Source organism: Macaca nemestrina, chromosome 1 (genome assembly GCF_043159975.1).
Source record: "Macaca nemestrina isolate mMacNem1 chromosome 1, mMacNem.hap1, whole genome shotgun sequence".
Lineage (NCBI taxonomy): Eukaryota > Metazoa > Chordata > Mammalia > Primates > Cercopithecidae > Macaca > Macaca nemestrina.
In genome coordinates, this window is record NC_092125.1 from 36883922 (window position 1) to 36902506 (window position 18585).

At 38.4% G+C, this 18585-nt stretch overlaps 1 protein-coding gene across 8 annotated transcripts in view; it reads right to left on the reverse strand.

Moving 5' to 3' along the window:
• Positions 1 to 18585, reverse strand: part of LOC105484502 (ABL proto-oncogene 2, non-receptor tyrosine kinase) — a 131068-nt gene that overhangs the window by 45161 nt on the left and 67322 nt on the right. For 2 of the 8 annotated variants that reach the window (XM_011746185.3, XM_011746183.3), the window contains exon 1: positions 1 to 18585. This exon is cut by the window's right edge and continues 11540 nt beyond it. The exons of 4 other annotated variants lie outside the window; for them this stretch is intronic. In XM_011746185.3, coding sequence (XP_011744487.2) covers positions 1 to 112 — 112 coding nt within the window. In that variant the 5' untranslated portion in view covers positions 113 to 18585. 2 more of the 8 variants (XM_011746190.3, XM_011746188.3) reach the window with 1 other exon arrangement.

Here is an 18585-nt window from a genome sequence, read left to right on the forward strand (position 1 = left end):
CTGTCATGTCGGGTAGAGTAGACTCTGAGGCCTCAGTGCACAGGCAGCAAAGTGAAGTGTCCTGATCTCTGCCATAACTATTAGGTGGAAGGAGAACTGTCCCAAGGACCATACCTCCGCCCAGAAGCACAAAAGTTAAACTGTTCTGTGTAAAGAGGAAGTCTTAGAATTCCATTCTCTGACAAGCAATACCACATGCATGTGACATTTACTCATGTACTCAGTGGCCAGAGGGAACCAATAAAATGGTAGAGCATTCACAATTCCCAAAGTGGGTGGAGAGTGACCTAAAGGAACATTTCCAGTAATCCACAAAAGACTGAGTCAGAATGGAGTTACTTCAAAATCTCTGGGAATACTTTTAAAATAGAAGTAAAATAAAAACCAACATACATATGTACAACAAACAGCCTAATAATAAAATAATGTAGAAATTAATATATCTCTATTTTATAGGGAGATGATGAGGTGAGATTATAGAGAAAAAGTTTCCTTGGAGAAAACCTGTTTACAATAAAACACGAAATACACTTTTAAAAGAAAGGAAACGCCTAACAAGACTCATCTTTACATCACTTAAATAGTTCAAGAAACCACAAAGCCAAAGTCAAAGAAATAGCTGTGATCTGATTCATGAGCACAGAAGCCAAGAAATAACTGCTTTTGCTAATAATTTGGCTCTACAGTGTAATAAAAGTTAAAAACATAGCAATACAGTGTTGAAAACTTTTGAGTGTTAAAAGTTTATTTATTTATTTTTATTTTTATTTATTTATTTTTTTTGAGACAGAGTCTCGCTCTGTCGCCCAGGCTAGAGTACAGTGGCGTGATCTCGTCTCACTGCAATCTCCACCTCCCGGGTTCAAGTAATTCTCCTGCCTCAGCCTCCCAGGTAGCTGGGATTACAGGTGCCCGCCACCACGCCCAGTTTTTTATATTTTTAGAAGAGACGGGGTTTCACTATGTTGGCTAGGCTGGTCTCAAACTCCTGACCTCGTGATCCACCTGCCTCGGCCCCCCAAAATGCTGGGATTACAGGCGTGAGCCCACCATGCCCAGCCTGAGTGTTAAAAGTTTTTAAAGTAAAAAGTCCAATCTTTGTTAATAAACAGGAACAAAGCTAAATAAAATTTAAAAACCTAAAAATGATAGTACTTTGTGAGAATTAAACTAGCAAAACCTACAAATAATAGATGACTTTAATGTATGATCTACATAAATAACATTAAAGAGTGTAGGCCGGGCACCGCGGCTCACGTCTGTACTCCCGGCACTTTGGGAGGCGGAGGCATGTGGATCATGAGGTCAGGAGATCCAGACTATCCTGGCTAACACGGTGAAACCCTGTCTCTACTAAAAATACAAAAAATCAGCCGGGTATGGTGGTGGGCACCTGTAGTCCCAGCTACTTGGGAGGCTGAGGCAGGAGAATGGCGTGAATCCAGGAGGTGGAGCTTGCAGTGAGTCGAGATCGCGCCACTGCACTCCAGCCTGGGCGACAGTGTGAGACTCTGTCTCAAAAAAAAAAAGAGTGTTTAATTGTGTAACTGAGAACTCATTCACTCAATAAATATTTATTAAACACCTAATATGCACCAGCCCGTTCTAGGTCAATAAAAGTAACAGGGTAAGATAATAGGATGACAGGACTGAAACAGCCTTAGAGAAAATTGAAAAATAAAATGGTAACTTAACCTTATTAGAGAAAGAATAACTTTAATGTAGGTAATTATTAACTATTTAAAATAACAAAGCTTATGTTTTCAATAAAATTATCCTTTATAAAGCCAGTACTTTCAACATCAAGGGACAAATAAAGAGTTAGATGACTAAAGGTAACCACAATTATGACTAAGAATTTCAAATACCACATTGAATATCTAATTCTCCAGATTATAGAAAAAAATGTATGGGAAAGGACCTTCAACATCCATATGTAGACTCTATACTATATGATTTACTATTTAATCAATAAATCTTCTACTTAAATTACCAATAATTAGTAGTTACATTTTCAATTACTTATATCATAATTTGTAATAAAGAGGAGATAAATGGATAAACAAAAGGTGGCCTATACATATAATGAAATATTACTTAGCCATAAAAAGAATGAAATTTTGATATATGTTACAATGTAGATGGGCCTTGAAAATATGATGCTAAGTGAAATAAGCAAGACATATCAAGGCAAATATTATATAATTCTACTTACATGAAATATTTAGAATTTTTCTAGTTCTGGAAGTCTAGTTCTGCAAATGGGTAGCTATGTAACATTATGAATATATTTAATCCTACTGGACTGTACATCTAGGAATAGTTAAAATAGTAAATTCTGTGATACTTTGTCATAATTAAAAATTAAAATTATTAAGGTTTCCAAAGGCCTTTTGTTTGTTATAGCTATCAGTATTTACCACATTTGAAATTAAACCTGAAATTTTTACTGAGAAATTTGAATATATATTAATTCTAAAATAACAATAAACCCATTACGTTAACAACGTATTTTTACTTAAAAATAAGTACTTTTCAAAAGAGAATTAAGAGTTTTTTCAAATCTCTAATAGGTTGAGGTAGGAAAGTGCATTACTTTAATGAACGTGACAAACTAAGGCCAGAAGCAAAAGAAGAATCTAAGCAAAGATGAGGACGAGCAGGGGCATTCTGAGTAGAGAATGTAGCAAGTGCAATGCAAAAACCCTGAGGTAGGAAAAGAACCTGGTATGTACAGGAAATAAGAAGTGTGGCTACTGTTAAGGAAGTCAGAAGATGAGCATGAAACAAAGTAAGGTAGACAGGGGCTGGCCAAATCAAGTGCTTAAGGATTTAGGATTCTATTCCAAGTACAATGGAAATCCAGTGACCAGTTTTAAGCAGGGTGGCCACATGGTCTGATCTTTTTTTTTTTTTCAGACAGGGTCTTGCTCTGTCTCCCAGGCTGGAGTACAGTGGCATGATCTTGGCTCACTGCACCCTCTACCTCCCAGGTTCAAGTGATTATCCTGCCTCAGCCTCCTGAGTAGCTGGGATTACAAGGTGTGCACCACCATGCCTGGCTAAGTTTTGTATTTTTAGTAGAGACAGGGTTTTGCCATGTTGGCCAGGCTGCTGATTTCCATTTTTTAAAAGACCATTATTACATGAAAAAAAAAAAAAATGACTTACATTGAGAACCAAATGAGAAGCAGAAAACTATGCAGAAGTTCAGCAATGGGATCATGTCAGCTAAGAACAGAATGGTGGCAGTGGAGACAAAGAAAAGTGGAAGTACTTAACGATATGGTTTGAAGAGGGAATCAATAGGGCTTAAAGATTACTTGGATATAACATAAGAGAGGAGGAGAAAATAAACAAAGGCTGCCAGGTTTTAGGCTTTACTGTAACTGGGTAGATGGCCATGTAATTCACTCAGAAGCAGCAGTAGTACAGGTTGAGTATACCTTATCCAAAACGCTTGAGACCTGAAGTGTTTCAGGTTTTAAATTTTTTCAGATTTTGGAATATTTGCATATATATAATGAGATATCTTGGGTTTGAGACCCAAGTGATATGGTTTGGCTGTGTCCCTACCCAAAATCTCATGTTGAATTGTAATCCCCATAAATCCCTACGTGTCAAGGGCGGGACCAGGCGGAGGTAATCGGATCATGGGGGCATTTTCCCCCATGCTGTTCTCGTGATAGTGAGTCTCACAAGATGTGATGATTTTTATAAACATCTGGCATTTCCTCTGCTTGTACTCACTAAATCCTGCCACCCTGTGAGGAAGGTGCCTGCTTCTCCTTTGCCTTCTGCCATGAGGAAAAAGGAAAGGAAAAAGATATATCACCCCAAAATATGTCTCTGACATAAAAATTATTTTTGAGCCTAAAGTAATGAATAGGGGAAAATCTCCCCATATCCTCTTGCTTTTCTACCTAAAGACAGGATACAAATTCTCCTTTACTGGTGACAACTATAGACTCTTATCAGCCCAGAGATGGCCTGAGCCTGGGAGGTTGAGGCTGTAATGAGCCAAGATCACGCCACTGCACTCCAGCCCACATGACAGAGCCAGATCCTGTCTTTAAAAAAAAAAAAAAAAAAAAGTAAAAAAAGTAGGCAAAGATCATGAACAGACATTTTCCAAAAGACGACATATAAGTGGCTTACAAACATACGAATAAATGGTCAAATCACTAATCAAAGAAATGCAAATTAAAACCACAGTAAGATATAATTTTGCACCAGTCAAAATGGCCATTATTTAAAAAAAACAAAAACAAAAAACCAACAGATGTTGGCAAGGATGCAGAGAAAAGGGAACACTTATTTACTGTTGGTGGAAATGTAAGTTAGCACAACCTCTATGGAAAATATAGAGATTTCTCAAAGAACTACAAGTAGAACTATATTTCCAGCAATCCCACTACTGGATATCTACCCAAAGGAAAAGAAATCATTCTATCAAAAAGACACTTGCACTCCATGTATTTATTGCAGCACTATTCACAATAGTAAAATCATGGAATTAACCTAAGTGCCCATCAATAGATGACTGGATTTTTTAAAATATGGTACAGATATACCACAGAATACTACTTAGCCATAAAGAAGAATAAAATCACGTATTTTGCAGCAACACGGTTGGAACTAGAGGTCATCACCCTAAGTGAAATGACTCAAAAACAGAAAGCCAAAACCCCTATGTTCTCATTGTAAGTGGGAGCTAAACAATGGGTACACATGGACCTACAGAATGGAATAATATATTTTGGAGACTGTAAAAGGTGGAATACTACCTATTGGGTCCCATGTCATGTATGCTATTCAGGTGATGGTTATACTAGAAGCCCAGACTTCACCACTAGACAATATGCCCATGGAAGAACTGCACTTGTACCCTCCAAATCTATAAACTTTTTTTAAAAAAGCAATAGAGGGGCCTCAACTTTTGCAAGACTAACTCTCTTTAGGTTAGTCAATAATAGTATAAGTACATGTTGTTTTATTATTCTTTGCTTTACTGTGCTTTGCAGATGCTGTGTTTTTCACAAATTGAAGGTTTGTGGCAACCCTGCATTGAGCAAGTCTATCAGCACCATTTTTCTTTTCTTTTTTCTTTTTCTTTTTTTTTTTTTTTTTTGAGACAAAGTCTCACTCTATTGCCCAGGCTGGAGTGCAGTGGTGTGATCTCAGCTCACTGCAACCTCCACCTCTCAGGTTCAAGCAATCCTCCAGCCTTAGCCTCCTGAGTAGCTGAGACCACATGCGTGGGCCACCACCCCCGGCTAATTTTTGTATTTTTTTGTAGAGAAGTGGCTTCACCAGATTCGAGACCAGGCTGGTCTCGAACTCCTAGCTCAAAGCGATCTGCCCACTTCGGCCTCCCAAAGTGCTGGTATTACAGGTGTGAACCACCGCACCTGGCCAGCACCATTTTTCCATCAAGTGCTCACTTCATGTTTCTGTGTCACCTTGTGGTAATTCTCACAATATTTCAAATTTTTTCATTGTTATCATATTTATTATGGTGATCTGTGATCAGTGACCTTTGACTACTGTCATTGTTTTGGGGTGCCACAAACTGCACCATATGAGACAGTAAAATTAATCATGACCACTCCACTGATCAGCTGTTTCCCTGTCTCACTCCCTCTCCTCAAGCCTCCCTACTCCCTGAGACACAACAATATTAAAATTAGGCCAAAACTGGGCGCAGTGGCTCACACCTGTAATCTCAGCACTTTGGGAGGCTGAGGTGGACAGATCACAAGGTCAGGAGTTCGAGACCAGCCTGGCCAACATGGAGAAACCCCATTTCTACTGAAAATACAAAAATGAGCTGGGCGTGGTGGCACATACCTGTAATCCCAGCTACTCAGGAGGCTGAGGCAGTAGAATTGCTTGAATCTGGGAGGCAGAGGTTGCAGTGAGCTGAGATCACTGCACCGCGCTCTAACCTAGGCAACAGAGCAAGACTCCGTCTTGGGGAAAAAAAAAGTAAAAAAGAAAAGAAATTAGACCAATTTATAATGGCCTCTAAGTGTTCCAGTGAAAGGAAGAGTTGCATGTCTCTAACTTTAAACCAAAAAGTAGAAAGGAATAAGTTCAGTGGGCAAGAATGTCAAAAGTTGAGATAGGCTAAAAAACGATGTCTCTCGTACAAGTTAGCCAAGTTGTGAATGCAAAGGAAAAGTTCCTGAAGAAAATTAAAAGTGCTACTCTAGTAAACCCAAACATGTTAAGAAAGTGAAACAACAGCCTTATTGCTGATAATGGAGAATCTGAGTGGTTTGCAAACCAGCCACAATATTGCCTTAAACCAAAGCCTAATCCAAAGCAAGGCCCCAACTCTCTTCAATTCTGTGAAGGCTGAGAGGTAAGGAAGCTGCAGAAGAACAGTTTGAAGCTAGCAGAGGTTGTTTCATGAGATTTGAGGAAAAGAAGCCATCTCCTTAACACAAAAGTACAAGGTGAAGCAGCAAGTGCTGATTTAGAAGCTGCAGCAAATAAGAAAATCCAGCTAAGATCACTGATGAATGTGGCCACACTAAACTACAGATTTTCAGTGTAGATGAAACATCCTTCAATTGGAATAAGATGACATCTAGGACTTTCATAGCTAGAGAGGAGAATGTCTAGCTTCAAAGGACAGGTTGATTCTCTGGTTAGCGGTGAATGTTGCTGGTGACTTTAAACTGAAGTCAGTGCTCATTTACCATTTTGAAAATCTTAGGACCTTTAAGAGTTACACTAAATCTACTCCACTTACGCTCTATAAATGGAACAACGAAGCCTGGATAAGAGCACATCCATGTACAGCATGGTTTAGTGAATATTTTAAGCCCACTGTTGAGACCTACAGCTTAGAATAAAAAAGATTCCTTTCCAAATATTACTGCTCATTGATAATGCACTTGGTCACCTGGTACATTTAATGAAACGTTGTTTTCATGCCTGTGAACATGACATCCATTCTGCAGTCCATAAATCAAGGAGTAATTTCAACTTTCAAGTCTTATTACTTAGGAAATACATTTTGGGCCAGGCATGGTGTCTCATGCCTGCAATCCCAGTACTTTGGGAGGCTGGGGTGGGAGGGCTGCTTTAGGCCAGGAGTTCAAGACCAGCTTGGGCAACATAATGAGACCCCATCTACACCAAAAAAAAAAAAAATTTTCTTTTTTAAATTATCCAGGCATGGTGGCGCACACCTGTAGTCCCAACTATTAGGGAGGCTGAGGTGGGAGGATCACTTGAGTCCAGGAGGTCAAAACTGCAGTGAGCCATGGTACACTGCACTCCAGCCTGGGCAGCAAAGCAAGACCCCATTTCAAAAATGAAACAAAACATTTTGTACAGTAATAGCTGCCATAATGAGTTCTCTGATGGATCTGTTAAAATAAATTGAGAATCTTTTAGAAAGGATCTACCATTCTAGATGCCATTAAGAGCATTCATCATTCATGGGAAGAGGTCAAAATAGCAACATTAAGAGGAGTTTGGAATAAGTTGATTCCAATCCTCATGCGTAACTTTGAGGAGTTCAAGACTCCAGGGGAGAAAGTCATTGCAGATGTGGTGGAAAAGACAAGAGAACTAGAATTACAAGTGGAGTCTGAAGATGTGACTCAATTGTTGCAATCTCATGACAAAACCTGAACGGATGAGGAGTGGCTTCTTGTGAGTGGGCAGAGAAAGTGGTTTCGTGAGATGGAATCTACTCCTGGTGAAGATGCTGGGAATACTGTTGAATTATGACAAAGAATTTAGACTATTACATAAACTTAGTTCACAGCAGCAGGATTTGAGAGGATTGACTCTAATTTCAAAGAAGTTCTACTGTAGGTAAAATGCTATCAAAAAGCACTGCATTCTACAGAGAAATCGTTCATGAAAGAAAATGTCAATGGATTTGGTAAACTTCATTGTTGTCTTATTTTAAGAAATTGCCACAGCCACCCCAACTTCCCAACTTTTAGCAACCACCACCCCAATCTCAGCAGCCATCAATGTTGGGGCCAGGCCTTCCACCAAAAACACAACTTGCTAAAGTCTTAGATGATCATCAGCATTTTTTAGCAATAAAGTATTTTTCAATTAAGGCATGTCCTTTTTTAATAGACATAATGCTAATTACATACTTGGTAGACCACAGTACAGCACAAACACGACTTTTATATGCACTGGGAAACAAACAAACAAAAATTGTTTGACTCATTTTATGATGCTACTCACTTCACTGCAGTGGTGTGAAACCAAACTTGCAATATCTCCAAGGTATGACTATAGTTAAAGAGGATAGTTCCCTACCTCTCATACACTCACATTCACAAAAAATCAAGATGGTGTTTTAATCACAACTATGCTTATTCTCCCCCTCTGTGTATTCAAATCCTGTATTTCTTTCAAGGTATAGTTTCAGTTCCTAGATTCTCCTTGAACCTGACCTCTGGTCATTTTAGATCAAGTAATCTCCTCCTTTGCCTAAGCTCAAAGCACCCATTGCCTAAAATAGCAATTGTTATACTAATATGGGACATCCTCTATACTATATTTACTATAATTTATACACCCTGTTTTTATGTATTTTTTTCTCAAGTTTCTATAGGTACAGAATGAATGCTTCCAATGAAGTCAGCAAAGTGCTTTGCTAATAATTGACAAAAAAAAGGATTAACTCATTTTAAAACTTCAGTACGTGAGACTTCTTGCCACAAAAAGTGAAAGCTATAACAGCATTTTTCTCTTTGTCTACATCAATGTTTCTCAACTTTTTTTTTTTCATAACCATTACTCCATGGAATAAAATTAAATTTAAGTAAATATAATTCATTGATTTTAATTCAATTTCTCCCTAACAAGAGAAATTAAATGCTGAAACGATAAAAATTTTTTAGCGTAGCATTGAGCTTTGGAGTATCACAAACCATTGTAAATATCTAAGTTGTTATCACCCCCGTTGAAAATGCATGCTCTATACCTATCCAAACCATACACTTTAAGGTTCAAACAGGATGCATTTCCTCCTGCTAGAGTAGGAGCCTTTTCTGATTATATAACCATAGACATCAACCTGCTGGATTCTAAGTCTTCTATTACAGATAAAGGAAGAGCACATTTTTCTAAGCAGAAAAAAACAATATAAACAAAGACATAGTGGGGAAAGGTAGTCCAAATTCAAGGCCAGATCAAGATGTGGAAACCTGGGTAGGCTAATAATTAATACTTCTTCAAACCAATACCAATGTGTGTTCAACATTTACTCAGGGAGAAGCCTCAAGTTTACATTATACCTCTGCTCCGGTTCTGAAGAATTCACCTTTGTCCCTAACTTGGAGTCTTGACTCAGCTAAAAGCCCTGCAGTTAATCAGAATTACTGATCTCAAGTGTCAGTTTGGCATGTCCTTTGGTGGTCTCACACACTAGCCCAAACTGCTTATGAAAATATTTCCCAAAGCTACATACTTTCTCTGAGAGTATTTTTAGTAAATCATTTCTTCATCTTGTTACATTTCCTGTGAACCTTCAGAAACCAACTCCCTGAAGAGGAGCTCAGGTGGTACATTCCTTAATCCAGCTCACTGAGTTTTTTGCATGATGAATTTGGCCTGATTAGAGATGACTGCATGTGTTTGTGTGCGTACGTGCGTGTGTGTGTGTGTAAGTAAATAAGGTGAAATATATGTGGGCCAAATGACATTTTCTTGACATTCAGACCAAAGAATTCAGACTTATCACAGTAAGCAACAAGGAATCATTCTAGGTTTGTGAGTAGTAGTAGCACAATGTGCTATTTAAACAATACTGATCTATAAGACTTCTCAGAAACCACCTGAAGTTGCAGAGAATAACTAAAAATCTGCTGCAGAAAACTAAAGTGTGATGATAAGGGCCTGGCCACAGAATGGAGAACAGACAGATTCAAAAAATCTTTTGGAGAAGGGATTTGATAATTATCTGGAAATAAAGAATATAGGAAAGGAAACAAATATTAAATCTCTGGTTTGGAGCAAAATGAATATAAAGTAACACCCAGATATCAAAGAAAGAGTTGCAAGAACAAGACTAGAATGTAAGTGAGGTATTTCCATTAAGGATACAAATTCAGAAGTACTAAACATCGCTCAACATTTTACAGAAAACAAAAGAAGTTATTAGCATTCAAAAACATTTTTATCAATGAGAAGAGTGGCAATAATTATAAGATTTTATACTCAACTTCTGAAATACTTTCTAATCCAGAAGAATACATTTCTGGATGGTGCCGGATAACAGAAATTTCTAACCTCATTACTCTTTCCTGTTCATTTCATGCATCCTCCCTAGGTGAAGTCATTCACACCCAATTCTTTTAATTATAAACTCTAGGCTACTGGTTCCTGTATTAGTTTTCTGCAGCTGCTATAACCATATACTAGATGGCTTAACCCGACAGAAATGCATTCTCTCATAGTTTGGGAGGCCAGAAGTCTGAAATGAGCAACACTGGGACAAAATAAAGGTGTCAGTGGGAGACTCCAAGGAGAATCCATTTCTTGCCCCTTCCAGCTTCTAGTGGCTGCCAATATTCTTTGGCTTGTAATCCCTCCAATCGTCAAGGCCAGGATCTTCAAATCTCTCGCTGTTCCAGGTTCACATTGCCTTCTCCTATGCATGTGTGAAATCTCCCTCTGTCATACGTGATGGCAGCATTTAGGGTTCAACTCAATAATCCAGGATAAGCTCCCTATCACATGTAAAGACCACAAATTTCCCCCACCCCCAACTTTATTTTTGCCATGAGAGGTAACATTCATAGGTTCCACGGATTAGGACATGGATCTTTTGAGGGGATACTTTTCAACCTACCATAGCTCCCAAATGTCACCAGCCCAGAACACTTTCCTGATTAACAGATTGCTTGATTCCTATAGCCTATGGATAAGTAGGTACTTTTGGATATCCTAAAGGCAACAAAAATCCATTTTGATCCTACTCCTGGTTTGTTTCTCTTCTGTTTTACGCACATGTACATGTGTGTGTTTTGTTGCTAATGGCATATCCAGGCATCCAACCCAGAAACATCAAGATCATTCTAGAGTCCTCTTTCTTCCCTAATTCGCTCTATAAGTATATCCTATGAATCATACCTCTTAAATGTCTCTCAAATCCATCCGTTCCTCTTCATTTTGTACCACTATCTTAATTCAGCTCATTATTTCCTTGCCTGAACTGCTACAACATTCATCTATCCCATTATGGCCAAAAAGCAACTGCCCAAAAGTATAAATAATCCCCACAAGTTCCCCAAGTCAAATAGCAAAGTTTTCGAAGTTTAAATACTTCAGAAATTTATTCCAATGAGTTTTTAGTTTTTAAATGTTACACTTAATTATGTGTTGGTCTCTATGAAAGAGATGTTCCACATCTCCTCTCTCCTCACCCAGCTCTTCATTCTTCTCACAAGGAACAATCAGGATCTTGTCTTTCGACTCTATCCTCAAGGAAATAGAGGACTTGCTATAATTTATTATATTCGGAAACTGACTGAGCCACATATTGTGTCTACTGTGTTTTCCTCCTGCCTCTTATTAGAAGTATGGCCCTTTCATGCAACTAGAAAGGTAAGATCTCCAATTCGGTCCTAACCAATTATGTTTCTTCACTGGGGCTTGAGGCCAAACCTACTGCTGATGATGATGACAGAAAGTGTAATTCTGCCTTGCTTAGTACCATGTGCAGATTTCATTCTTGAAACAGAATACTGGCTGAAGGACTGACCTAGGGTAGAACATAGGAATTCTTGTGTTCTGGCCAAAAGAACCTCTTAATATCATCTCCTTAATAGCATCACTTCTCATTATTTATTAGATTATTATTTGCCTTATTAAAGGTATAGTTGTTCTCAGATAATTATTACAGTATTCACATTTGGGAAAGACTCATCTTTAAACATCTGTTAGCATTTGACAGTATAATCACGGATTTTCCTCTGTATTTAATCACTGTACCTTGCACATAGCAGCCCCAAGTACTTTTGATATACTGTAATTTATAACATCATTACCTACAGTCTTGTCCTGAAAGACAGGCATTATTATCATAACTTACAAATACTTGGAAATGTCAATTAACTTGTTTAAGTCCCAGAGCTAGTTGGTGAAACCAGGATTCGAAACCCTAGGTCTTTTCTAATTCCAAAGCCCACGCTCTTTTCACTATACCAGGCTGCCTCTCTAGTGCAATAGAGAGTGGTACAAAAAGAACTGAAAAACTCCTTTTCTTATCTTCTGGTGAAGACTTTGAAAACAGCCAGGCCCCAAAGTGGGCTGATCTTGATTCATCTGCCTATACATGTGATGACATTTAAGAGTTAAACCTTAGAGACTAATCGGAATGATGTGCATGTGCTTACGAAACAATCCATTTCATCAAAGGAAACTGGAAATGTCTGCCATTTACTCCCAGCAACAAAGTAATCACAAATTTTTCCAAAGGGGATACACAATGACTCAGAAAACAGCTTTTAAAATTTATACAGCTCGGCCGGGCGCGGTGGCTCACACCTGTAATCCCAGCACTTTGGGAGGCCGAGGCAGGCAGATTACCTGAGATCAGGAGTTTGAGACCAGCCTGGCCAATGTGGCGAAACCCTGTCTCTATTAAAAATACAAAAAAATTAGCCAGGCGTGGTGGCATGCGCCTTTAGTCCCAGCTACTCGGGAGGCTGAGGCATGAGAATCACTTGAACCCAGGTGGAGGAGGTTGCAATGAGCCAAGATCGGGCCACTGACTGCACTCCAGTCTGGGAGACAGAGCGAGACTCCACCTCAATTAAAAAAAAAAAAAAAATTTATACAGCTCATGCCAGAACTTAGAATCCATCCAAAAAAAAATGTAACTTTCTCTCTAGTATGACTGGACAATTTCCTTCTTGGAAGTACCTTATTTGGACCAAAAATTGAATAGACAGTGTCCTTCCCTTTGGTTTCTCCTCAAAAAAAGGATGAGCTGAACAAATATCTTCCCCAATATATGGCTCACCTCACAAACATCTCACCAAAAAAGACAATGTATGTGTGGGTATTCATTAGGAAATATTTCTTATAAAGTTTCCCTAACCTTATTCTTTCAGCACACCTGTTGCCGCACTGTAGATAATGTACTAATGTAACAAGCTTTTCATATGATGTTAAAAACAAAAACAAAAACAAACACAAAACAGGTTCTTCTTGTTTCAGACCTGCAGAGCTAGTTCTCCAATATTTAAGAAGAGGTATGTCTATATGTATATACACTCCCTATATATATTTGGGTAATGGCTGCAAGCCATCTCCTGCTGGCTGAATTCAAATTGCCTTAACCAAGAGAAACAAAGCACCTATTCACTACTCTTATTTCAGCAGCTACTGGCTACCCAAAGCAATAGAATTCTGATCGTCCATACAGAATGAGTGTTAGAAGTAAGAAGGAAAAAACCATACTTCAAATTACAAAATTTTGGTTTAGGACACACTAATATAGTTTTGTTGTTGCTCAAATAATCTATAAAAGCATGCTCAGGATTCGGTCCCTGTGCTTTCACTGCTGAACACCATTTTTCTCCAGCTTCAAGCAAGACTATCACAAAAGTTACAAAAGCACTGGAAAATTTTCATTACATATTTTAGTTAATAAAACTCTACTAGGCCAGGCACAGTGGCTCACACCTGTAATCCCAGCACTTTGGGAGCCAAGGAGGATGGATCACTTGAGGCTAGGAGTTCAAAGACCATCCTAGTCAAAATGACGAAACCCTGTCTCTATTAAAAACACAAAAAAATTAGCTGGGCATGGTGGCGGCACCTGTAGTCCAAGTCACTTGGAAAGTTGACACAGGAGAACTGCGTGAACCAGGGAAACAGAGGCTGCAGTGAGCCGAGATGGCACCACTGCACTCCAGCTTGGGCAACAGAGTGAGATTCTGTCTCTAAATAAATAAATAAATATGCTCTGTCAGTATCAAACAGTGAATGACGCATAATAAAATTCACTGTTATCACTGGCTTAATTTATGAAGAGGTAAAAATCATGAGGCAGCAAAAACTCTGCTTTAACTCCACCACCACTACCAATACAGGTTGAGTATTCTTAATCCAAAAACCTAAAAGGCTCCAAAATCTTTCTGTGAACATGACACTCAAGGAAAATGTTCACTGTAGCATTTAGGATTTTCGATATTCAAATTAGGGATACTGTCTGGGCACGGTCATGCCTATAATCCCAGAACTTCGGGAGGCTGAGGCAAGCAGATCACGTGAGGTCAAGAGTTTGAGACCAGCCTGGCCAACATGGTGAAACCCTAGTCTCTACTAAAAATACAAAAACTTAGCTGGGCATGATGGCGTGTGCCTGTAATCTCAGCTACTCGGGAGGCTGAGGCAGGAAAAATCACTTGAACCCAGGAGGCAGAGGTTGCAGTAAGCCAACATCATGTCACTGCACTCCAGGCTGGGTGACAGAGGAAGACTCTGTCTCCAAAAAAAAAAAAAAAAAAAAATAGGGATACTGAACTGGCATGCAAATATTCCAAAATCTGAAACACATCCAAAATTCGAAACATTTTTGGTCCCAAGCATTTCAAATAAGGGATACTTAACCTGTAACGTCTTTCCAGTGCACTAGTCCATTGATCAGGTAGGAAGGAAAGACCCTTTAAAGTTATCCAAAAGACAATCTTTTTTTTTTTTTTAGACAGAGTCTGCCTCTGTTGTCCAGGCTGGAGTGCAATGGTGCAATCAAGGCTCACTGCAGCCTCAAACTCCTGGCCTCAAGCGATCTTCCTGCATCAGTCTCCCAAAGTGCTGGGATAACAGGCATGAGGCACTGCACCTGGCCCAAATTACAGACTCTTTAAGCGTAGGAGCTACTAGCATTTCTTCACCAGGATAGCTGGGCCCAGGCTAAAAGAGGAATGACTTTGTGTATTTAAACCATCTCAAAACTATGGCTCATTTCAATTTTCTTTTTCAGTTTTGCTAGATTTCCACTGATTCTATCTTGATGGCAGAAGGGCGGAATATGGTGTTCACAAATAAAAGGAGATTACAGGAGAGTCTAGGAAAGGATATAAATCAGACATCAGATTTCTTCCTGAACGCTTAGCCAGATTGTGAGGACTAGGATTGGGGACAGGAAAGAACAGGCAAAAGGTAGAGAAAAGCAATGAGATACTAACTCCACAACAGGAAAAATTAAATTCTGGACTTTTGAGCACCACCATATCCAAGAGCAATTTAGAAGATACAGAATGGGAGAGAAATAACACATAACAGGTGTTGAAAACTTGATTATATAAACCAGGTGCTTTACATATATTACCATGAATCCTCATGTTAACTCTGCTAAAAAGGTTATATTATCCCATTTTGCAGATTAACAGACCATGTGGTAAGGTGTAGAAATACAATTCTGGAATAGGATTTGGAATTCTGCCTCCTGTTTCACAGATCAATTGTCTTGGACTATCAAAACCAGAAAGTTTAAGGGACCCCCACAACCACCTGATTGTCTCTCTGCACTTAATGCAGTGAAACGGCCTCCAACCTAAGGCTAGAAATGAGTGACTAACAGCCTTTTCCATGATGAGGGAGTGGATAGTGAAGAATGAATTTAAGAAAAGATAAAGCCAGATAAGGGTAGCACACACACACACAAAAAGAACAATATTCCTTATGAATACAGATGCAAAAGTCCTCAATAAATTATTTAATACTAGCAAACCAAATCTAGCAGGTTAATAAGATTATTTGCTATACCAACTATGATTTGTCCCTAGAGTGCAAGGTTAGTTCAACATATGGAAATCGATATATAGTATGGCATATTAACAGAAAAAAATCATTATCTCAATATAGCCCCTACTCTTATTATGTGGGGAAAAATTTAAAGCATACAGTCCTGATTTGAATATGTAATTTCTAGTTTTTAAAGAGATGGTTAAGAGTCATGCCTTGTAAAACTCTTTCCAGTTGTGCTTAATGAGAATATAATAATATCATCTCCCATTTATTGAGTACCTAACACATGTAAAGTGTGAGGCAATATGAAATTCATTTAATTATAATAGCTGCATGGCAGCTGTTATATGAGTATAAATCAGCAGTAGAGCATGGTAGTTAAGAACACAGATGCTAGAGCCAGATTCCCTGGGTCTGAATCCTAATTCTACCACTTACTACATCTGTGATCAAGTTAAGATCATTTCTTCAGTTTCCTCATCTAAAAGTGAACAGTATAACAATACTAACTCTAACAGAAATGACATAACAATTAAAGGCATAATTACAACTAAAGATCATAAAACAAAATAAAAACAAGGGCTCTATAAATGTTGGTTTATTTTATTGATGAAGATGAAAAGATTAGGTAGGAGTATATACCAGACCTTATCTTCAGACCTTAACAATGAAGTTTCTGCCTTTTCTAACTATAAGACTGCACTGGATACTTGGATGTAACCTAGATTCAATTTAATGTGAATAAAATACATGCTCTAAGTACAGTTAATCTCTTTAATCTGTAATCCTTAGAACCTGTGGTCTAAGGTCAATCAGTTTTCCAATTCATAAAGAGGGTCTACACTACTGCTCCACAAGCAATGTAACACATAGTAAAATAGTCACAGAACACATGAAGATTATCACAGCTTGCTGGTGAAGGAATAAGTACTCCTAGTCAGCATACTGGCTCAAATATACTGACATCATTCCATAAACTATCAGCAACAGCTGTTTATGATGGGATTTCTGGTTCTGCTGATTTGTTGATTTTCTGACCATGATTTTAAGAGATACATCTGTTTAAGAAAGAGCTAGAAAATATGGTAGCCTGTCACTTCAAAATGTGTCATTTTTGGTTGTTTTTGAAACTATCATTACCTTGAAGACTTCCTAAAATTCTGATTAATAGCCATGGGCTGCTACACTGATTTATACTTGACCAATATAGATTAATACAGAATTTTGTTAATCTCTCAAATAATATGAGTTTAAATGATGTAATGAAGTACACGCTTTTCTGAAACTGCTTGTATTAATACAAAATAATGTCTTATAAAAATACTTGCATACTTACATGTATAACTTGTATATATAACCTATATAACACATATAGGCTGGGTGTGGGGCCTCATGCCTGTAATCCTAGCACTTTGGGAGGCCAAGGCAGGCGTATGAACCGAGGTCAGGAGTTCGAGACTGGCCTGGCCAACATGGTGAAACCCCGTCTCTACTAAAAATACAAAAATTAGCAGGGTGTGATGGCATGCACCTGTAGACCCAGCTACAGGGGAGGCTGAGGCAGGAGAATTGCTTGAACCCGGGAGGCGGAGGTTACAGTGAGCCAAGATGGCACCACTGCACTCCAGCCTGGGTGACAGAGTGAGACTCCACCTCAAAAACCAAAACAAAAACATATATAACTTGTATTTTTATATATATATCTTATATACCATACTTATATATAACTTACATAATATTCATACAACTATTAATACTCATAAATATTAAGTATCTACTTCAGCCAGGGGTGGTGGCTTACATCTGCAATCCCAATTATTTGGGAGGCTGAGGTAGGAGGATCACCTGAGGCCAGGAGTTCAAGACCAGCCTGGGCAACACAGTGAGACGCCCATCTCTAAAAATAAAATACATTTTAAAATAAAAAATAAAACCTTTTTTTAAAGTATATACTTCTACATCATTCCTATATATCAAAATGCCACTTAAGTTGGAATTCCAAACTTTTGGAACAAATATAAGTATATAATTATTAGATTAGTATGTATATAATTAATACATATCTAAATTATCTAATTCTCATAATAATCCTATCAGGTAAATAACTTGTCCAAGATTGTACAGATTTGCTCCAATTTCCTTCATCTTCCTTATATGCTATATTTTATGATAAAAATTCATGTTTGACATACTGAGATATGAGTCTTTTAAAAATATCTTAGTTATATTCTTAATAATAAAACAAACATTATGTACCATATACGATGATTTACAATTTTCCAAATGTAATCATTTAATCCAGAGTTTTTCAATCACAACACTATTGACATTTGGAGCCAAATAATTCTGTGTGGTGAGGTAGGGGGGAGGTGGGGGGTCATAAAAAGATGCTCAACAGCCATTAAGAAAATACAGCCAGGGCGGTAGCTCAAGCCTGTAATCCCAGCACTTTGGGAGGCCGAGACGGGTGGATCACGAGGTCAGGAGATGGAGACCATCCTGGCTAACACGGTGAAACCCCGTCCCTACTAAAAAATACAAAAAACTAGCCAGGCGACCTGGCGGGCGCCTGTAGTCCCAGCTACTTGGGAGGCTGAGGCAGGAGAATGGCATAAACCCAGGAGGCAGAGCTTGCAGTGAGCTGAGATCCGGCCACTGCATTCCAGCCTGGGCGGCAGAGCGAGACTCCGTCTTAAAAAAAAAAAGAAAGAAAATACAAATTAAAACCACAATGAGATATCACTATAAGCACAAGCCACCACACCTGGCTAGTTTTTTCATTTTTTTGTAGAGACAGGGTCTCTGTTGCAAAGGCTGGTCTCAAACACCTGGCCT